The sequence below is a fragment of the Lemur catta genome, chromosome 1, assembly GCF_020740605.2.
Source record: "Lemur catta isolate mLemCat1 chromosome 1, mLemCat1.pri, whole genome shotgun sequence".
NCBI classification, from domain to species: Eukaryota; Metazoa; Chordata; class Mammalia; order Primates; family Lemuridae; genus Lemur; species Lemur catta.
Window position 1 is genome coordinate 24,578,161 of NC_059128.1, and position 23,621 is coordinate 24,601,781.

The window sequence follows — 23,621 nt, forward strand, 5'->3', positions numbered from 1 at the left end:
ATAAAACATCCTGAGATCATAAAATACAGTAAAAAAAACCACACCAAAAAACTGTAAAGATAATATTCTGACATTCTGCTAAAAAGATTTATAAGATTAGAACTCACTAGAAAACTTTACCAAAGAAAGAAGTTATTTTTAAAGATCCCTTAAAATTATATTTACAGATGAATATTAAAGTTTGTTTATCCATAAAATAGGTACATCATAGCCAGTAGCAGACTTAACTTCACAATACCTGTAACAGAAAGTCATTTCTTTAGAATTGAAGAGGAACACCTAGGTTCTTAGCTTGAAACCAACTACTACTCATTCAAGAGGCATACCGGAATCGTAAAGACAGGGAAGGACAGAGTACCCTGTCATTAATCCTACAGGAGGTCTAAAGAGCTCTTTGGCACCCTATAGCCCATACCTGCTGGGTGAGGAGACTGATGTGGCTGGATGGAGAATATTGCCTTGCTGCCTGCTTCTCAGCTAGCCGCTGAAGTTCAGCTGTAACCATACTTTTGCTGTACCGTTTGCTGTACAAAGAACCATCTTCTCCCTCCTTCTGTATTTTGGCTATTCCTAAATGATGCTTGTTTGGATGGCATGAACCTGCTAAAAAGGAGAAAAGTTTTCACACACTTTGGAAAAATAGCCCTGAAAAAAATTAAGATAATGACAGGAAATCTCAAGTCAACAGACACTTTACTGAATTCTAGGGATCTTTAATAACATAAGATGCAATAAACTATCTTCAAATGGTCACAAAAATAAAAATAAATGCCTACCAGATACTAGAAATTCTTCCTATTGCCAAATTGTTACATGAATTTATTAATGTGTTTTCCGTTAGTATGAAAGCTTCACAAACAAGAATTTTCATCACATGTAGCCAGGAATAACCAATCCTAGAATTTACTAATCTTAATGAATTAAAAATATATCTTTGAAATTCATTATAGTTCTTATTTGTTTTTCTTGTTATGTGACTATACTTGTCAGTAGTCTGTGGCATCCACCGCCAAATCATCCACAATACTTACAAAGCTTAAAAGAGAAAAAGGAATAAAAGCAAAATTGAGTGTGCTGAGAAAAACAGCAATAATCTTAATATTCTCAAATGACTGATTTTCCTTTCAGATTTAAATTTTCTTCTTTCAACTATAATATCAGAGAGTTCTATTATTCTGAACATTCAAATTCTAGCACAAAGAAATTATTTAATATAAAAATCAAGGTTCATATTTTTTCTGATTATAAAAGTCACACATCTCATTAAAAAAATTTTTTTTAAATTGCCAGGCACTGTGGCTGATGCCTGTAACCCCCAGCTACTTAGGAGGCTGAGGAAGGAAGATCACTTAAGGCTAGAAGTTCAAGATCAGTCTGGCCAAGATAGTGAAACCCCTTCTCTAAAAAATACAAATGAACAAAATTAGCTGGGAGTGGTGGCACACATCTGTAGTCCCAGCTACTTGGGAGGCAGAGGTGGAAGGATCACTTGAGCCCAGGAGTTTGTGAATAGCCTGGGTGATATTGTGGACCTTGCCTCAAAAAAACAATTTAAAAACCGAGAAAAGAGGAAACACTATAATGTATTTCCTTTCTATCCTTTTATTAATGCTAATGTAACCATGATTATTCTGCATACACAACAGAATAGATGTATATATAGTTATACAAGTATATTATAATGAATACCTGTGAACTTACTACTCAATCCAGGAACTACATTATCAATAATGTGCATTAACGATGTGCTTGCTCCTCCCCTAATTATTCATTCTATTCCTTTATTTATAGCTTTATCATATATATGTGTATGTTTGCGTGTATATACATAGATAATTTTGCTTGTTTTTGAGTTCTATAAAAATGGGATCCTGTTGAAATAGTTTCCTGGAACTTGCTTTTGTTATTCAACATCACACTTCCAAGACTCATCCTTGCTAAGTATAGCTGAAATTCATTCATTTTATTTGCTGTATGGTACTCCATTTTGTAATTATACCACAACTTATTTTTCTATTCCCCCATCAGTGGATATTTTGGTTATTTCAAGCTTATTGCTGTTACAAGCAATACAGCCACAAACACTTTTGCATACATCTGCTGGTGCACATATGGAAGAGCTCCCCTTGTACACATGCCTAGGAGTAGAATTGCTGGGTCACAGGGTACATGAATTTTCAGATTTATGTAATAACACTGAAGTGGTATTTTTTACACTCCCTCAAAGAGTTCCTGTTGATCTATATCCCCTCTAACACTTACTATTGTCAAGTGTCTTAATTCTTCCCTAAGAGGGTGTAAAATATCATCATAGTCTTCATTTACATTTACCTGATCACTAATGACACTGAGCATATTACCTCTTTTCTGATATCATTTATCATTTTTCTATTGTGTTGTCTTTCTGATTGACTTACAGGAGTTGTGCTTTTGTTTTTACCTTTGCTCCATATCGCAAGATCTTAAGGATGGTCTCCTTTATTTTATTCTAGAAGTTTTAAGTTTTGTATCTGATATTGGTTTTACTCATGGTGTGAGGCAGGGATCTAATTTCACTTTTTTCCTATATGGATAACCAATTATCCCTGAACCACTTATTGAGAAATCCCTCTTTTTCCATTGATCTAAAATGCCATATTTGTCATGTATCTAACTTCCATCTATCTGTATGATTGTTTCTAACTTCCCACTCTGTTTCACTGGTCAACTTGTCTGTACCTTTGCCAATACCACACTGTCCTAATTATCATATCTTTATATTAAGTCTTAATAAGGTACTTCTCCACCTTATTTTTCTACTTCAGTAGATTCTCACTATTCTTGGCCTTCTGCCTTTAGATTATCATTTTAGAACAGGCTTATCAATTTCAACAACAAACTTGTTGAGATTTTGGTTGGAACTGTATCGAATCCCAAGATCAATGTGATGAGAACTGAAACACTGATGATACTGAGTCTTCCTACACATGTAAATGGTATATTAACCCATTTATTTGGGTTTTCTCTAATGTCTGTATCTTTCTGCACAGTCCTATAAAACTTTCTCTTAAGTCTTTTCTAAATTTATTCTTAGGTGGCTTATAGTTTTGGGGCCCTTGAAAATGATGTTTTTTAAACTACTATTTTGTTGGTAGTGATAGCTGCACAACAATGCAAGTGTTCTTAATGCCACTGAACTTAACACATAAAAATAGTTGAAATGGTAAATTTTATGTTATGTATATTTTACCACAAGCAAAAAAAACTGTTTTCTAACATTTTGTGGCAGGTAATTTTAAAAGCTATTGATTTTTAATATTGGTCTTATGGCCATCTATCTTGCTAAAATCACCATTTCCAAAATATCTGTAATTATTTCCTGTTTTCTATGTAGACTACATATTATCTCCAAATAAACAAATAATTTTATTTCCTTTTTATTGATCTGTATGCTTATAATTTCTTTTTCTTATCTTACTATGCTGGTTCTGACTTCCAGTAAAACACTGTGCAGAAGCGACATTAGTGGGCATCTTATCTTGTTCTTAACATTAAAAGGAATGCTTTCAACATTTCCCCATTTAGACTAACAGCTCTTGCAGGTTTTGGGCAGATACCCTTTTTCAGGTTAAGAGGGTTTCCTTCTCTTCCTAGTATGCTGAGAATTATTAACATGAATGAGCGTAGAATTTTATCAAATTCTTTTTTTGCATTTATAATGATGAATATGCTTTTTGTCCTTTAATCTGTTAATGTGGGAAATGACATTTATATGTTTCAAAATGTTAAACCCCTCCTACTTTCCTTGAATAAACTTGCTCATGGTGTACTATTTCTTCCAGATATTGTTAGATTTGGCTGGCTTTCATTTTGATTAGAATTTTTGCATTTGTGTTCATAAATGAACACAAACGTTCTATAATTTTTCTCCTGAATACTGTTTTCAATTGGTTTTATTATCTAGATGAAACTAGCCACACAGAATGAATTAAGGAGTATTCTCTCTTTTTCCAGACTCTAGAAGATTTTTTTAATATTGGAATTGTCTACCTCTTGAAAGATTGTTCGAATTTACCCATAAAACTATCTGGGCCATATATGTTTCCTCTAAGAGAAGATTTTTAAGTAGTGTATCAATTATTTTAATACTTATAGGACTATTCAGACTTTCTTCATATTCTTGAGTCAACTATACGTAGGTTATACTTTTGTAGGAGTTTGTCCATTTTGTATACTTCTTCAATTTTATTGGAATAAAGTAGTTAACAGTATCATATTATTTTTGTGATTTTTGGTATATTTATATTTTCTGCATCTGCATGTTCATTCCTTCTTTCTTCCATGTCTTCTCCTTTTTCTTGATCAGTCTCACCAGAGGTTTGAACACATTATTTGGCTTTTCAAAAGACCACTTTTGGCTTTAATATCCCCTATTTTATTTTTGAATTCTGTGATTTTTGGTCTCATCTTTATTACATCTTTCTTTCTTCTTTACTTAGATTTATGATAGTGTTGCTTTTATAACATCTAAAGTCAGACATTTAGCACATTAATTTTCAGCCTGTGTTCTTTTCAAATCTAAGTATTTAAAGCAGTAAATTTCCCTTTAAATACTGCCTTTCCTTGTTCTCCAAGTATTTGGACCGCAGTTTTTTATTATTGTTCAGTTCTAATACTTTTAAATTTATTTCCATTAGGATTTCTTCTTTGATTCTTTCAAATTTTGAAAAACATAGAAATTTGTTATATATTTTGATATTGACTTTCAACTTAGTGGCAGGGTGGATAAAGAATATGGCTGTATGATACCAAGTCTTTGAAATTTTTTCTTTAAGATGTAAGACACGACTGATTTTTATAAATATATCATGTATGCTTGAAAAAGTATTTTCTCTAATCGTTGGGTACATAGTCCTATATATGATCAATAAATGAACTTATCAAATTGTTCAAATTCTCTTTACCTTTTCTAATTTAAAGAAAAAATCAGTTGGCTGGGCATGGTGGCTCACGCCTGTAATCCTAGCACTCTGGGAGGCCAAGGTGGGAGGATTGCTTGAGGTCACGGGTTCGAGACCAGTCTGAGCAAGAGCAAGACCCCATCTCTACTAAAAAAAAAAAAAAATAGAAAAAATTAGCCAGGTAACTAAAAATAGAAAAAAATTAGCCAAGCATGGTGGGGCATGGCCATAGTCCCAGTTAGTTGGGAGGCTGAGGCAGGAGGATTGCTTGAGGCCAGGAGTTTGAGCTTGCTGTGAGCTAGGCTGACACCATGGCACTCTAGCCCGGGCAACAGAGTTAAGACTCTGCCTCAAAAAAAAAAAAAAAGAAAGAAAGAAAAAATCAGTTTAGTGTATTAACAATTAATAGAAGCATTTGGAAATCTCCCACTAAGACAGTAGATTTGCAGATCTTCATGTAATTGTTTAAATTTTTTTGTTATATCTTTGGAGGCTATTTTACTAGGTGCTTAATAAAACAGTTTTAGAACTGTTTTATCTTTTGACTGAACCTTTTGTGGTTATGCAGTTATTCCTTATCTGTAAAAAAGATTTATATCTTAAAGTCTATTTTAGCATTTTTAATGTAGCTGTACCATCTTTCTTCTGGTTGGTACTTACGTGGTAATTCTTTCCTCATTCTTTTACTTTCAACCATTCTGTTCCTTATCCTTAGGTGTGCTTCTGGTAAACAGCATATAGTTGGATTTTTTGTTTTTAAAACTTCAATCTGACAATCTTCTAATAAGGTAAGTTCAATACATTTGTGTTTATTTGATTCTTCATATATGTGGACTTGATTTACCATGTTTTAAACTTCTATTTTTCCTGCTTTTTCTGTTTTCTTGTATACTCCTATGTTTATGCATGTTTTTTCCTCTCAATTCATTTTTCTTCTCCCCACAGGTTTAGAATTTATAGACTTTTATTCTTTCAGTGGTGACCTTTGAAATTTGATAATGTATATTTAACTGTAAAAAGTCTATAGTTAAATAATATCTTAATCTCATTCCAAAACTATTCAATCGCCACAGAAAAGTTTAACTCTAATCATTCATAGGCTATTGTTACCTACTATATATTAATATTTTTATACATATATTATTGTCTACTACTGTCTAAACCATTCAGAATATGTTCTCTGACCACAGTGGAAAAAAGCTAAAAGCCAATTATAAAAAAGAATGAATCTCAACTACCTGAAAATTAAACAATATACTTATAAATAATACACATGTCAAATAAGAAAGCATAACAGACACTAGGAAATATTTTTTGACTGACCAGCTTCTTACATTCCCTATCCCTCTCTTGGAAAAGATGAAAAGGGAAGGCTTTAAAAAAAGTTTCAACAATAATACAGGGGACTGAAGACATTGATCTTACTGAATTTCTCACATGGGGAAAAAAGTTCAAACTAGAATATTGTTATTATTACTGATTTTAGAAAATTAACTGACAAGAACAATGATCATTCAGAATTAGCACAGACACATACATATGCATATACTCATGTTTATGACTTATTAAAGTGGAAAATTTAATCTCCTGATTCAAGTGGCATATTACAAAATCCATTTCAATTGAAACCAGGTATTAAATATAGATTGGATATTTACAAAACATGGCTAGCTGTAACTCATTTTAACATGGCTATTAGTTACTAAAGTGTTTAAAAGAGATACTCCTCAAATTAATCTACAGATAATAATCCCTATCAAAATTCTATCTGCCTTTTATTACAGAAATTGACAAGCTGATCCTGAAATTCATATGGAAATGCAAAGGATCCAGAACAGGCTAAATAATCTTGAAAAAGAAAAATGAAGTTGGAAGAACCATCCTTGATGATTTCAAAACTTACTATGATGCTACAGTTATCAAGATAATGTGATACTGGCATGAAGACAGACATATAGATCAATGGAATAAAATTGAGACTGCAGAAATAAATCTTCACATTGATAATGAATTGATTTTTGACAAGAGTGCCAAGATAATGCAATGGGCAAACAAAATTCTTTTCAATAAATGGTGCTGGGACAAGTGACTATTCACATGCAAAAGAATGGAGTTAGACTCACATGTCATACCGTACACAAAAAGTAACTCAAAATGTATAAAAGACCTAAATGTAAGAGACTAAACTATAAAATTCTTAGAAAAAACACAGGAGGAAAATCTTTGTGACCTTAGGTTAGGCAATAGTTTTTCAGATATGATGCCAAAAGCACAGGTGAATAGAAAAAAAGTAGAAAAATTGGACTTCATCAATTTAAAACATTTGTACTCTAAGAAAGTAAAAGGACAACCAACAGATAGGGAGAAAATATTTTTAACATTTATCTGACAAGGAGATTGTATCCAGAGTATATAAAGAACATTTATGTTCAATAATAAAAAGGGAAATATACCAATTTAAAAATGGGTAAAGAATTTGAATAGATATTCCTCCAAGGAAGATATACAAACAGCCATTAAGCATATGAAAAGATGTTCATCATCATTAGCCATTAGGGAAATGTAAATCATAACAACAAAAAGAGACACTACTTCACACCCACCAGGATGGGTAAAATCAAAAAGACAATAAATGTTAGCACGGATGTGGAGAAATTGAAACATCCATACATTGCTGGTAGTAAAATGGCACAGCCACTTTGGAAAACAGTTTGGACGTTCCTCAAAACAGGGGAATATAAAGTTATCATAGGACCCAATAATTCTTCTCTAGCTATACACTAAAGAGAAATGAAAACATGTGTGCACACAAAAACTTATACACCAATGTTCATAATAGCATTATTCATAACGACCAAAAAGTGGAAACAAACCAAATACCCATCAACTGACAAATGTTTAAACAAAATCCATATATCCATACAACAAAATATTATTCAGCCATAAAAAATGAAGTACATGCTACAACATGGATGAACCATGAAAACATCATGCTAAATGAAAGAAGACATTCACAAAAGGCTACCTATTGTACGATTCCAATTATATGAAATGTCCAGAGTAGACCAATCTGTAGAAACAGAAAGTAGATCAGTAGCTGCGAAGAGTTGGGGGAAGAAGAAATAAGACAGTGACTGCTAACAGGTATGGGGTTTCTTTTGGAGATGATGAAAATGTTCTAAATTTATTATAGATAGTGGTGCTGATTGTACAACTCTGTGAATATACTAAAAACCACTGAATTGTACATATTAAAAGGGTGAATTTTATGGAATGTGAATTATGTTTCAATAAAGCTGTTAATAAAAAATAGGGGAAAAACTTGACTGATAATACGAATCCACTTCATTTAAAATTAGATACCCTATTTTAAGAATTCTTTGGTTATTTTATCCATGCCATTCTTGACTTTAAATACATTGAAAAATAAAAAGTACTAATTTGTCTGATGTCAGGAATAACTATTTGAATCAGAAAGAATGCATATAACACACTCATAGGTCTATGGTTATCTGTGATGGGAAATCTCTTGACTAGACTGTAGCCTCTTAGTGAATAGAAGCCTTGTCTTATTCATCTCTTTATCTCTAGTACCTAAAAGAAGTCCTGCTTCATTCTGTATCAATGAATGAATGCTACTAGACAAAATGAAAGAGTCTTCCTTAGTCACATCAAAACAATGCAGCACGTGTCTTTTTACTTTTCAAAAGAAAAGGCAAAGAGAAGAGATGACATTCTTTTTTCATTGGGGCTGGGCAGGAGCTGTCACTGCGGGCTGCCTTTTGTTTTCTCACTCACCTGCCTTTGCTGAAGAGGGACGAGACAATTTCTGGCTATAGATTTGTGCAGCACTTTGGAAAGAGGAAAAGGGGCCAATGGTGTAACTGCCTGATCGACAGTGTGGCAGGCCAGCGGGGCTTGGTATGGTCTGTGTTCCAGGATGTATGGAGGGAGAAGCATTGTCAGAGCCTGCGTTCAGTAAGATTGCTGGCTGGTGAGGCATACTGGGGATAGCTGGAGGAATTTGAGACAAAGAAGAATGGTGGCCAGGCCCTGGTGAGAGGTCAGAGGTCGAAATAATAGATGACAAATGGGTGTTGGGAATTTTCTGCAGAAGAGTAGCAGCAGGACCAGAGACAGAAGTAGAGGAAGAATTGGTATAGGCTAATTTAGCCTCTTTTTCAGCTGAAGTGGTAAATCCTATTAAAAACAAAACAAAACAAAAAAACAGATCATTTTAGGAAAAATGGACATATAACCTCTATAAAACACAAATATTTTTTAAAACATCAAAATAATCTTAGCATGAAACAGAAATCATGAAAAATACAGACTTTAATGAATATTCATCATGGACTTAATGAATTTTGCCTACCAGAGATGACCTGGCAACAGAAATAGGAATTTACTTTTAGTCCTTTCTACAAGCCAGAATTGGTACTACCTCCACAAAACAGAGCAGGCATGTTTTACACATGTTAGGACATCAGGACAAAGTTTCTGCTAGCAATAGCTAATTCCTTTCCCCTTTCTTTTCAATCTTCTAGGAAAAAAGAAAGTGCCCAGAATTTCTAAACTTAAGAAAATGAAAAATTCTTTGGAAGGAAAATAGATTATCAATAGATGAGAGGAAATTCTAAAGGAAAAGGAAAAACAAAGGAAAAGGGGTAATGCTTCATGCTTTTTTTTTTTTTGCATTCAGTTTATGTTTATTTTTGTAACATTTTGTTTTGAACATCAAACACTGCACCAAAATATGACCCATTCGTTTTAAGACAATTGTCTTTACCATAACTAAGAGACTGTACTGATGTTTATAATTAATTTCTGATGACTATATTTTTCTTTTAGGGATTTATCAGAGAGCAAGAAATCTATGTAGGTTTGAAATCACTCACGAGATAACTTATCACAATGAATTTCTGTTGCCTGTTGCTGTTTGGGTGGCTTTATTTTCACTTCTTCCATCGTCTCAGGGTGATCTAAAGTAAGAAATACTGAGTTTAGGCTCTCTTACTAATCAAACACAAAGCCATTGCTCTATACATAATTTTGCTTTCAAAAATATAACACAACTACTAGTCAATGCTGGGGAATACTGCATGTCTCACCAGTTTTCCAGAGATGACCACACCCACAGCCCTGCTGAGTGGGCAACCAACCAAATGATTCCCAGCTATTCTCAACTCAGGAGCTATTCCCAGCTCCAGCTAACTGAACCAGGGAAAGCTACCTAAACCCAGGGCAGTCATCCGTGGACTACTAACAAGCCAGATATGCCTGGAAAGAAAATTAAAGGTAGTTAGCTGCTTCTGACAGGAATTCAGCCTGGGAAGGGGTGTGGTCTACGAGACCACGTTGGTTGGTGGTACCCACTGGAGCCAAGAAGTCATAGTATGTATGGAGCAGGGCAGCTACCATGAGACAGAAAGAGCAGCCCCACTATTTGCTGGTATAACACCTGGATTCTACAATGGCTCTGTATCTTAAAGTAAATGCCCTAGTTTTACTTGAGATAGGGTGATCAATATACTCAATAATAAAGTCATTCCAATATATTAGTTTCTATTACAGAATTTTGAAACAGAATAGCCGGAGCTAATCATGTAGAGAAATATTCTAAAATCTTTGTTAAGGAAAAGGTTCATACAAAAACCTAAAGGCCATTTTACAGATCATCTTTCAGAGCAAAAATATAAGGATATATGAATTCTCTCCTCTCCATCACCACCAGCAGTGGTAATACTGTCACACACTTGTTTGTGCATGTTTGAAATGAGTCCAGATACGACACTGTCAAATGTCATAATGTTGTTTCCTTGACTGAGGATTTCCTACTGCCCCTCTAGTTATTCTTAATAGATACAGACAGGTATAGAAATCCTTATGTAAAGGTAGTCCTTAACATGTGACTCCTAGAATTTCAAATGACCCATCTGTACAAAGGTGTTGCCAATACCTGCTGTTTGAGCTTCCCCATTACTAGTAGGGGCGAAGTTACTATATGAATACCTGTCTAGGCCCCCACCTCCCCAGGTTAGCACACTTCTCTGTCCTAACCTCATTACAAGAATCCCTCAGCCTCCCTTGTCCAAAACTCTTACAGGAGCTTTTCAGAGCTTCCACCAACCTTCTTCTTGTATTCACTCACCCAACTTCATCTACTACACAACAAACTTTGTAATGTTAAAGACTATGACAGTCCTGGTCATTGTAGTCCTAGTAGCTATCAAAGTGCCTAACACATAATAGATGTTCAGTAAAAATGTGCAGAAAGCATGAATGAACAGATGAATGAAGTTACGCAAGCTCAAAGAAGAAGGCTGGATTCTGGACTTCTAGTAATATAGTATTTCAATTATACAGTGAGTTAACTAGGCTTTTCTGGGGTAGCCTAGGAACCAAAACAGTTTTTAAGACATTAACACTGTTTCTTTGGGAAAATTCGTTCCACGTTTTAAGTGACCAATTTCCAGTGGCTCACACCTGTAATCCTAGCACTCTGGGAGCCCAAAGCAGGAGGATTGCTTGAGCTCAGGAGTTAGAGACCACCCTGAACAAGAGTGAGACTCTGCCTCTACTAAAAACAGAAAAATTAGCCAGGCATCATGGTGTACACCTGTAGTCCCAGCTACTGGGGAGGCTGAGGCAGGAGGATCACTTGAATCCAGTAGTTTGAGGTTGTAGTGATCCATGATGACACCACTGCATTCTACCCAGGATGACAGAGCCAGACCCTATCTAAAAAAAACAAAAACAAAACAAAACAAAATAAAACAACAATTTCCTGGCTATTTCCACAATAGATTATGATAGCCTTAAGAGCAGGGAAGAAGTCTCCATCTTTGAATCTAGTACTTGGCACACTGACAAAATTAGTATGTTGATTACCTATGCCTTATACTTCTATCTAGGCTTTAAATGAATCTATGGTTAAAGCACAAAGCTTTGTTTATAATGTCACTGCTATTTTTTTTATCATGATGACATGAGCTACAAAGCCCAGTCCATATTCAATTACAAAATCCCTGATCATGGAGTTTCGAAGCAGGGAGAACTTTAAGAAACATGTAGAAGCATACTGGATTATCATAATGCCTGAAGGAAGCTAATAACATACACGGCTTAGAACCAAGGATATGAGACATCTCACCAGGTAGGGAACAGCACCACACAACAAAGAATTCTACCCAAAATGCCAATTCTGTTGAGCTAGAGAAAGCAACAAACTTGACAAGAGGGAAAAACAATCATTAGACAGGCAGGAGAGTGGAGATTAAGAGCACAAGCTTTGAGTCAGGCAGACTATGGATCAAATTCCAGTCCCTACATGGTGCAGAGTAATCTTGAGCAAGATACTCAGTCTCTTTTACCCATTTTCTTGTCTGTAAAGAAGTTTCATGATAGTGCTTACTCCACATGATTTTTGGAAGTAAAAGATAAGACCATGTCCAGCAGATAGGAAGATAAGTGTTCACTAAATGTTATCCATTACCAGCTTTTCTTGAAAAGCTTGTTATTGTTAATTATCATGGGGGGAAAAATCAGATCATAACACTCTTCTGCTTTTAGGACAAAAAGCACTGTCCCCACCTTCCATCCCCACCCTATGCTGCAAAGTTTCACCCCCTTGGAGACTATTAGTGCTTAGCTAACACATTATTCTTGATTCTCCTCTGAATTTCTTATTTCTTCACTTGTTCTTCTTATTTTTCATTAATTAACCAGCATACTTACCACCTTTTGCCCCACTATCAGAATAACTGTTGCTGTTCTTAGAACTTTTAGAGTGAGTCCCCAGGAACACGCTTGCAGACTTGTTTTTTTGGGTGTAAAAAGTCAAAACCTCCTCCAGTTCAGCCTCACTGAAATGAGGAGAAAAAGTATGATCATACAGGAAGCTATTCTGGAAAATCTTTCTACCAGATTTTATTATGGAAACAGAATAAGCTGGAAAAGGGGAAAATGAAAAGCATAAGCTGAAAAGTCCCTATTCATAGATGGTTAAAATAAGATATAAATGAAAGCAATCTAAAAAGTGTAAAGCATGATAAAGCTTTATTCATCCCACAGTGATGAATAAAAATCTACACTGTCCAATATGGAATCTACTAGTTATATGTGACTACTTAAATTAAATAAAATTAAAGATTTTTTTCCTTTTCCTTAATTATACTAGCCACATTTCAAGTGCTCAATAGTCACCCACAGAATATTCTATTGGACAGCCATATTCAAGATCCAGAGTCAACAAACTAAAGACTGGGCCAAACCTGACCAGCAACCTGTTTTTGTATGGCCCCAGCTAAAAGCTTTTTTTATATTTTTAAAGAAGAATATGCAAAAAGACCATACATAGCCCACAGAGTTTGAAATACCTATTTCTGTCCCTTTACAGTTTGTCCCCCCACTTCTAGATAATAGAAGTATCTTCACTAAAGGAGCCACTTATCATTTTAACTGCCTCCCTAAGAAATAAGGAAACCCACCAGTGTAAGCACAGATGAGCTCCCTCACCATCGATACAATGCAGGAGACTGAACTAGATGATCTCTAAGGTCGCTCCAAACTGTTGAAATTATATGCTCTTTATGACCATCCACACAATACAAAGCCTAAGGAAACAGATGAGGGCCTAAGGGAGTCTTCCAGTTAACGTATCATTCATGGATTTTGTAACATCTGCAGCAGCCTCTCAATGGTCTTTTTCTTTTCTTTTTCCTGAAGCTTGGCTATGTTCCAGGTAAGCAGCCATAATGGAAGCATGCCTGCATTTTTACCAAGAAACTATAGCCCATCTTCAGAACACACTCTAATGAGAACCTAGAAACCACCTGTATGAATCTCAGTGCAAGCCCCAAGGTCTTTAAAATAGCTAAGTGCCCCAAGATAAGTAACACAAGTAACTATCAAAGATCTACTGCTGGTTGGTCAAAATACAAGCTGCTTTATACCTGTCTTATCCTCTGCCCACTTTAAAATTTATGTTATCCTGCCTGACTCCGGCAGGTATCTGAATTTACCAGCCCTGACAAAGTATCCATGTACTCACCCCAAACTCAATAAAAGAACTGATGCTACCACATACTTCCCAACAATCAACACATAATCCACAATCAGAAGTAATTATGTTCCGATATATTTTATCTCCAAATCTACATAATTAGTTAATAGAATGTGTAATTCATTTTTAGCATCCAGTTAGACCTGGTGGGGAAATACACATCACTTTTTAAAAGGATGGGCTTTTTTCTTTTTTACATATTTTTAAGGATTTAGAAGATCCAAAAGAGGAACCAGAAATTAATCTTTTAGCATTAAAAGTAGAGCTTTTTCTGAACATGATCTAGTTCTTTTTCCTTTTCTATTTTTATAACGTTGGTGTGAGAAACTGCTTCTTGCATCGTTTCTATACCTGCTTTATCAATCACGTTACTCAAGACCCAAGAATGTCAACAAAAATAACATCATACAATTATGGACTCCTACAAAATGATGTATTTGTTTGCTGTGTGTTTAAGCACATGATACTGAGGCTACAATGAGGTCTGTACAGGTCCTAAATAAAGATCATACTATGTTGATGATTGATAAACCCCCACCTGATTTAACTTCACAAATCAACAGTGTTGATTTTCTAATGATTTTCTCCTTATTGTGACTTTGATGACTGAAACCTAAGTAATGGGGTTTACAGTTACTTTACCCTTTTTTATTTTCCTAGTTTTAAACAATTCTCTATTTAGAAAAAGTCCCTCCAGTATGAGTTTTACAAGATTTAAAATTAAGTGCCTTTGTTTTCTCCTCCTTTGAAAACCCAGTATAAATGGACAAAATAGCCTGGCTGACTTGTATCAAGACAGAAAACTGAATACTGAGATTTTCAATTCCTAAAGGCTAACCCTAAGCATGAAAGACTTGTTCTATTTTATATAAATTAGGCATAACCCTCACAGTGTTGAGAAATTGCCAATTTCTCAACCCACTCGTTGTAGGCAAAATTTGGTCATCTCCACTGCATCAGTAGGTCAGGGATAAATTCAGACCCAGTAAACACTAGAAGCCTCTAATTTCAAATTTCCAAAGGGCTCTCTCAGCCTTTTGAGTGGGGTGCACTTTGAAGGCTGTCTAGTACTATAGCCCAGATACCCAGCAGCAGTGTTTTGATAACTGAAGCCATGACAACAGCAACATAATTGGCTGAGATATGAAGAGGCCAAGCCTACGAAATTTTTCTCCTTCTGAGAGTGACTTTTTTCTTTTTTGTTCTTTCTTTTCTTCCTTTCTCTTTTTCTTTAGCGACAGGGTCTCACTATGTTGCCCAGGCTGGCCTCAAACTCCTGGCCTCAAGCGATCCTCCTGCCTCAGCCTCACAAGTAGCTGAGACTACAGGCATGCAACATTGCACCCAACGTTGAGAGTAATTTCATTTGCATCCATGTGTCAGAAACAGGGGAATTCTGGGTATTCAATGGGCAGTATAGAAGATGGAATAAGATGGTTTTTATTAATCAAGAATGTTTTCTACCTTGCTTGTCTGATGAACTCCTGAAAGCTTTCCGTATTCACCCCATCTTCCTCTTCTTCCTCATGTTTCTTCTTCGATTTCTTTTCAGCCATTTGTTCTGTTTCCTACCCAGTGCCCAAGCCCAACAGAAAAATAAGATAAAATTAACTCCTGATAAATGGTACTTCATCATCTAGTTTCATTACCCTTGGGTTAATCTGTCCTTATAGTAAAGTCATTTAATTCTTCTTTGTACTTTTGTCACCTATAAATTTGGTATCTTACTTTTGGCCATTATTTCATGAAACGTTTTGAAATTCCCAAGTTGTAAAACAAATATAAATTTTTATCATGTTTTTACTTTCTACTTATACAGCCCATTGATCAAAGAGATTTTTATAGTAGCTTAGTAATATCCAGGATCATACTTGTAGCTTTAACAGTATGACAACACAGACACAGTTTGTTGTTGCAATTAGGAGAGGAAAGATAGGTCTCGGAAGATACTCTTATATCAGCTTCCAAATTGAATACACTCTTCACTTATATAAGACATAACAACATTCTCAACAAATCTGGAGTAAATTATAGATAGAGGTTTGGTGCATTGATATTCTACTAACCATTCTATGCAACTTCAGAAAAGCCATTTAAATTTCCAAGCCTCAGCTTTTCCATCTGCAAACTGACCATACTCCTCCCACCCCCCAAATTATATTTTTAATGCATCCTGAGACCCTTGGTTATAGGATGCTTTGTAAAATAGTCTAATTAAATAGTATATTTCCTGGGCTTGATTGTAAAATAATGTCACTGTATAAAATGTTTCAGAGAAGAAAGTGTAACTCTCTCAAGAAAGAAGAATACATCATTATATCAAATCTACAGTTTAAATTTGCTCCCAAATAGTCAATTCACCATTGTCCACAGGCACAATAATAACAATGCGGATTCACATAGCCCAGGATTCATCACAGGTGCAACAGAACTCAAAAGGAATATACCTTTTGTTAAGAGTTAACAATGGACACTTGGTCTTCAGAAGTAATAGTTTTTCAGCCCAGCTAGGTTAAGGTGTGGGGTCCTGCTCTCCCTGACAGTAATGCACAAAGGATGATGATGCTAGAGAACCGAAAAAGAACCTCTCCACCTGGTTGGACAGAGGCTTCTACTCTTTTTTGCCAGTGTGTGGCAATTCAAAGCAAAAGGCTAACAGATAAACCAATTACCTTGTTGTATACAATAATGAAGTCACCCAGTTGGTGGGCCAGGATTCTTCTGCGTTCTAGAAGTGCCAATCGTCGACTGGGTAATACCATCCTCAGTGAATGCTGGAGGTTACTTGACGCTCGCTTGAGGAAACGAACCACCAGCTCCTGTAAATTAAAGAATCATGGGGAAAAAAGAAAGCATGGATTATGCTAAGCAACAGAAGACAACCTATGAAGAGATTGTACAACACAGATATGAGAAGAGACATACTATACATTTCAACAAACAAGACCCAAAGCAAACATGGTAGGTATAAGAAGATACACAAAGATGAAACAAAACAAAAGAAACTTATTCTTTTCCCTCAGTAAGCTGACAATTAGAAAATAAAAATCAAATATGTATGCAAATTACTATGTAATAAAATAGGAGTTCTAAAAGTACCATGATACACATATAAATAGTATTATAATAATTCAAAGAGCAGATATCATTTCTAATAGGATGATCAGAGATAGCTACTTAGGGAATAGCCAAAGACAGTGGAAACTAAAACTGTGGGAATAAAATAAATCATCAAAGGTGAGAAGGTAGAAAAAGAATATATACTTTTTCATATTCATACTTAGGAAAGAAGAGGAAGATTCAGAAAAAAAAAAAAAAAACAGGGCAGAAACATCAAAAATGTAGGAAGAAATCTAGTACAAAATAGTGTCCTGGAGGACAAGGGAGGAAAGTGTTGCAAGTCAAATGCTTCTAAGAAAGACCACTATTCAGACAAGGCCCTGGATCTGACCACTGAGGGAGAATTTCAAGAGAACATTTTTAACAGAGAGAGTAAAAGAAAGATATTAAGAAAATGCACAGGTAATGAAGAATAGAGGTAAAAAGTAGAAACTAGTCATTTTAAAAGTTGAGTGATAAAGGAAAAGGAAGAACGGTCATAGTAGCTTGAAAGGTGATATCTTTTTTTTTCTTCCTTTCCCAGGGATAAGGGAGCTTTCAGAGTTTAGGGTTGGCAAGGAGGGCACAGTGTAAAGTCATTAAGGGAAAGAAAGAATACGTTGCACTTAAGATGGGGGCAAAGGATTTTGATATCTGAACAGATACAAATGGGATGACTGAGTGCATTGGTGGTATAGTGGTGAGCATAGCTGCCTTCCAAATGGGATGACTGATAACATCATAAATGCTTCAAAGAGAGATTTTGTAAGGCCAAAGGCCTTAAAGATGTTTTTGCCCCATAAATACAATAAAATTGACAATAGATGTTGAGACCTTCTATTGATATGCCTTCTGTGATTTATGAGATAAAGAATTTCTTTTTTTTTTTTTTTGAGACAGAGTCTCACTTTGTTGCCCGGGCTAGAGTGAGTGCCGTGGTGTCAGCCTAGCTCACAGCAACCTCAAACTCCTGGGCTTAAGCGATCCTACTGCCTCGGCCTCCCGAGTAGTTGGGACTACAGGCATGCACCACCATGCCCGGCTAATTTTTTTTTTTCTATATATATTTTTAGTTGTCCAGATAATTTCTTTCTATTTTTAGTAGAGACGAGGTCTTGCTCTTGCTCAGGCTGGTCTCGAACTCCTGACCTTGAGCGATCCACCCGCCTCTGCCTCCCAGAGGGCTAGGATTACAGGCGTGAGCCACCGTGCCCGGCAGAGATAAAGAATTTCTAACCCAACCCAGACCAGAGAGGGTAACTATACATCTACCTTCCTCATAAGCAAGACCACTGCCACAGTCATCAAGGAATGGGGTTTGCTTGCTAAATACAGTTTCAAGAAGGAATTCACAGAACCGGTATTAAGTTTTGCAGCAATGATCCCAAATATTCTTGTAGAAAGCCCCATAGAAATCCCATGTGAATTCCAAGCCAGCATTTGCAGTGGTTATTCTCTTCTGAATTATTTTTTTTCTTCTTGAATTTGCTTTTGGCTTATTGTCCTTTGTGCCAATTTACTCCAGCATAAATGGAACAGCCTCATAACCAGAGGGTTGAATTTCATAGTTCTACTCAGCTGTCTTTACTATAGGGTGGTTTAAGCTGAAATATTAAAACATTATTTTTTCACAGTGGAGCAGACAAACTGACTCTCAAAAGGCAGTCTCAATTTTCCACTTGGAAAGAGCAGAGCTAACATTTTCCACTGATGGTTGAAGGATTATTCACAACACACAAGGTTTTATCTCTGAGTTATATTGGCTACTATAAATTCACAAGTTGTTTTCTGGGATAACCAACATGTTTTTATAATAAGCCTGGCATAAAGACCTGTCTTTTGTATGTGGAGGACTAGAAAATTATAATGGGGTTACCACTGAGTGGAATAAAGGATGCAGCTTTCTCAGACTTAAAGGTCCTTTTTTTTCTGGTGACAAATCCCTGTTGTTAAAAAGGTTATAGAAGGGCTGTGGCTTCTTCTATAAGCTCTGACTTTACTTGAAGCTTGAAGCTCCCTGTCATCCTGATCCAAAAAAAGAAAAACCTTCCTAGAAGATTAAATCCCAGACATGTTCAAATGACTGATATACAGCAAAAATTATCACATAAGTTTGATTCCAGTAATCTAAGAATCCTATAAAGTTATAATTAGTAAAGAAAAAATGTGAAGTTACGGGATAGTGCATTCTGAGAGGGCCCATGACAAGGTGTCGACTTTCAAAGCGCTAACTTGACTCCTCAGGACAGAAAATAAATGCCTTATGATACATGAAAACAACAGAAGAACAAGTAATGTACAATTATAACAGTTAAGTTCAAGTTCCAGTTTCACTACATACAAGCTATGGAACAACAGACTTGGCTTCTCTAGGTCTTTGTTTCCCCATCTCTAAAATAGATAATGCCTACCACAAAGAGTTAATAAAATGTGAGTTTGCTTGAGAAAGGACTGTAAATTGTTATTCTTTTTGAGGGCTTTTCACAGGGCTTAACATCAATTAGAAACCAATTTGCATTTCAAAATGAAATAAACTGATGCCCTCACTACATGGTGCAATGAACATAGCTCCAGATGAAAGATTTGCTTCACATTTGAATACGAGAAATCTAGAAACTTTATTATGTAACAATCCTTTCACTGGAAGAATATATTGCTTTATCCTAATAGAAAAAAAAAAGGAAAAAAAAAAAAAAGAAAAAGGGAAAGGACAAAGGTTCCAATAAGAAGAGCCTCACCATCTGTTCATCCTCTTTGGCCGCCCAACTGGCACTGAACGTCTGACCTCCACTGTCTTTCATCAGGCGAATTTGAACATGCTGGAGATAGGCAGAGAATGCTATTCGGGCCTGCACTTTGCTATAGAAATCCAAAACAACATACCGTTAAGAGACAGAATTGTAAGCCTATCAAATGTGTACTTGCCTCTCTCAAAGTGGCCTTTGAGGATACTTGTATCAGGATGGCTAAGAAATATGAAGCCCTTCTTACAGCCACTGAATAAGACTCCTTCTAAACAGTACATTAGGCTTAAAATTTTTTTTCCTATTAAAAGAATCAGAGATGGAGAATCCTATTTATTTTCCATTATTAGCATGGGGGAAAAAAACAAGAATAGAAACTCAGGTTTCCTATTCATCACCTTATCTTTTTGAACTTTTAAACAACTTTCTTGGGGGAAAGAACATGAGAAGTATTGACTCTTCACAAGAACCACTGTATTAAGGAGAAAAGGTTTTTTTCATTGGAGGTCCTTAAGAACATACTTATCAGTTAGTGAGAAAGTACGGATTTTGCTATGGTAACTAATATTTCTAGTGTGTAAAAACATCCAAAGCAGGAAACAGATAAATCCTACAAAGGACCTTTTAAGACTAAATTTTAAGGTCATGCTTTTCTCAACTACAAGACAGCAGTGGCTGGAGCCCAGAACAAATGAGTGAGGTCCAACAGAGTTTGGCATAGATGAACTAACGGGCCAGGACAAGCCCAGATGTTCAGTGGGAGAAAGAAACCCTTAAATATAGTGAAAGGCACCTCAGCAACATCACTGAAGAACCCATCTATTTTCTGCCTGGTGGTCTAGGCTGGAAACAAGGAAACTGATCAAGCTATAGTTAGAAAGACAGAAGTACCAGAGAGACACTGATGATATTCACTTTAGCTGCCAGTTGCGGCAGATCTGTTTTCTTTTAGGCGAGCTTTTGGTTACTTCAGCTGATCGGCCTTCTGACACTGTAGCCAAAATTACATCAGCGAAGATTAGGGCCCAACACAAACTTTGTTTACAATCCTCACACATGCAATCACTGAATGCTTTCTACTCACTGTTCCCCCAAGGTTAGGATGAAGAATTTGTCCAGAGTAAACTGGAAATCCTAAGAGGGCCCAGTCTAGCTTCCATGTGTGTGTTGGAGAACTGGAGGGCAGGGGAGTCAGGTTGGGGAGTGGATTTGCTGTTGAGAGCTTAATACATAAGAGCTTTGGAACATGAACTATAAATAAGGCTAGATCTTTCTTACTAACAGGGATCATTTATAGGAGCACAATATGATTCTGAAACAATAAATATGTATCTTCAAGCACTTCTCAACAAATAGTTATATTCTTGTTCACCTATAGGGCATATGCCACTTTTCCCTCAACCATTCCCATAAGCTTCACCTCCATAACAAATTATTTTCAAGTCAAGATAAATTTAAAAGATCCTCAACTTTGTTCAATGAATTCACTTGCAATATAATGAGCAAGAAATAGCATGTTTCAGATATCTCCAAATGTAGCAGAATATCCAATTTCACTGATCAATCCCCTTATACTATCATAAAACATGAAGGTCTTTTCGATAAGGGAATTATTGCTCATAAGTTGAGACTTTAACCATTGTTTTGTTGCAAATCATTGTTGCAAATCAAATGAACAAGTACTGAGTTTTCTGTTTCTATAAACTTCATTAAGGAGATCCCAGGGATGTTAATTCTGAGATTGTCTTCAAGGTCCTAGACACATTGCTCAATTAGTCATTTGCAACAAACAACCAAAAAAAGATGAAAGAATGACAACCAGAATGATTTCTACCAAAGAAATCTACTTTTAAAAAACAAAAGGTTATGTAGATCCTCAGTATATAAAATATAGAACAAGGAGTCTGTGCCTCGAGTCTTGAACCCTTGCCACGGACCTTCCCCAAGCCCCTCAGTAACCCCTGAGACACCCCACCGGACAATGGGCAGTTTCAGGGTACACAATCTAAAAACTACTGATTTATTCTAACACATCCTACAATAAATAACAGTTTACTCCTTGAAAGTGAGATCCATAAGATTTATGAAGAAATATTTATTTCTACAACAACTAAGGAGAATGTTATTGCTGGAAAGGATATCAGAATACAGTCCAGTGGTTTTCAAATGCTCTGTTTTCAATTCAGTGGAATCTTTTCTCCCTCCAGAAAGTACTCTGAAAAACACTTGTCTAACTGCACATTTTGGCTTGACAGAAAAGGAAACTGAGGCCTAGAGAAGCTCTTTAACTTGCCTGTGACCACATAGCCAGTTGGTAGCACCAAAAAAGTCAAAGCCCAGATCTTCTGAATGAGTTTTCTGTGTTCTCCACTAATGGAACTATTCTCATTCTCCATGATACTGTTGCAAACCTTAACTCTGTCCCTCCAGACCCTAATGTCACTCTCCAACCTTTCAGTATAAGTGGCCTCTAAGTTAAAAACTAAAGGCCACCATCCATAAATACCTAAACTTGCTTGCTCTTTAACTTCTACCTACTGCATTCATTCATAATCCTTTCTTTCTGACTTACAGTAAGTGATACCCCCCCCCAACCTCTTTCCACCTTCCTTTAGGACCCTTCTCCACCAATACATCCATATCTGCATCTCTAATCCTCTTCTCATCAAATCCTTCCCCTTGGTCTATAAATAAGCTCCAGAATCCCTATCTTTAGCGGGCTCTCTCCCTGATGCATTCTCATTTTCCTTTCATTGCCAACCCTTTGACAGTTAGTATATACTTGCTTTCTTATTTTCTCAGCTCACAACTGCTCTTCCATCTACAAAGTTGGCTCTAGGTCACAAATCCAGGAGTCTCTTTTCACTGCTTGTCTTAACTTGGGCTGTCCAGGGCACTCTACAGACTTCAAACTCTCATCCCGTAGCTTTTGCCACACTGCTCCCTCCCAGTTTTAATGCCTATCTCTAACTGCTACTTCTTGGTCTTTTTATTGATTTACTCATTGAACAGTGGTATTCCCAGGGCTCAATTCTCTTCCTCTTCTCCTTGCTGAACCAAATGGAACTGAATGATCTCATTTACTCTGAAGGCCTTAACTATCAACTGTATAATCCTGTTCCACCTTGACCTACCAAGGCTATATTTTCACCTGTCTACTGGACTTCAGCTCAGACCATTTCCTCCTCACTGAGTCTCAAATGAAACACATTATTTCTACTATGAAGCCAACTGCTATGTTCTTTGTATTGATTGATAGCACCAGCAAGTTGCCAAACGTGGAAAACTTAGTCTTGTCAATTTTACCTTACAAATTTCACTAAGTCCATCCAATTCTCTCCGTTCCTATAGCCATTAACCTGATCAAGGCCTCCAACTTCCTGGCTCTGGACAAGTCTAATATTCCCTAACTCACCTTCCTGCCTGTAGTTTCTAGACTCATCCATCACTAGCCCACAATGCAACCAGAATTTACTTTCTAAAACAACATGTCACTATATCATTCATCTGCTTAAAAATCACCTAGAGGACAGCCGTGGGGGCTCACACCTATAGTCCTAGCACTTTGGGAGGGCGAGGCAGGAGGATCACTTGAGGTCAGAAGTTTAAGATCAGCCTGAGCAATACAGCGAGAACTTTTGTCTCTATAATTTTTTTTTTTTTTAAATTAGCTGGATGTGCTACTTGAGAGGCTGAGGCAGAAGGATCACTTGAGTCCAGGCGTTGGAGGCTGCAGTGAGCTATGATGATGCCACTGCATTCTAGCCCAGGCAA

At 36.2% G+C, this 23,621-nt stretch overlaps 1 protein-coding gene across 14 annotated transcripts in view; it reads right to left on the reverse strand.

Annotated features, from left to right (window-relative positions):
• TTLL5 (tubulin tyrosine ligase like 5) overlaps window positions 1-23,621 on the reverse strand; it is a 271,668-nt gene that overhangs the window by 139,942 nt on the left and 108,105 nt on the right. For 8 of the 14 annotated variants that reach the window (XM_045563424.1, XM_045563393.1, XM_045563334.1 and 5 more), the window contains 7 exons: window positions 19,842-19,962; window positions 16,677-16,823; window positions 15,469-15,572; window positions 12,678-12,805; window positions 9,839-9,922; window positions 8,739-9,140; window positions 416-603 (listed from right to left, as the gene is read on the reverse strand). In XM_045563424.1, the coding sequence (XP_045419380.1) occupies window positions 416-603; window positions 8,739-9,140; window positions 9,839-9,922; window positions 12,678-12,805; window positions 15,469-15,572; window positions 16,677-16,823; window positions 19,842-19,962 (1,174 nt within the window). The remainder of the gene's footprint in view (window positions 1-415; window positions 604-8,738; window positions 9,141-9,838; window positions 9,923-12,677; window positions 12,806-15,468; window positions 15,573-16,676; window positions 16,824-19,841; window positions 19,963-23,621) is intronic. The other 6 variants (XM_045563414.1, XM_045563384.1, XM_045563362.1 and 3 more) reach the window with 4 other exon arrangements.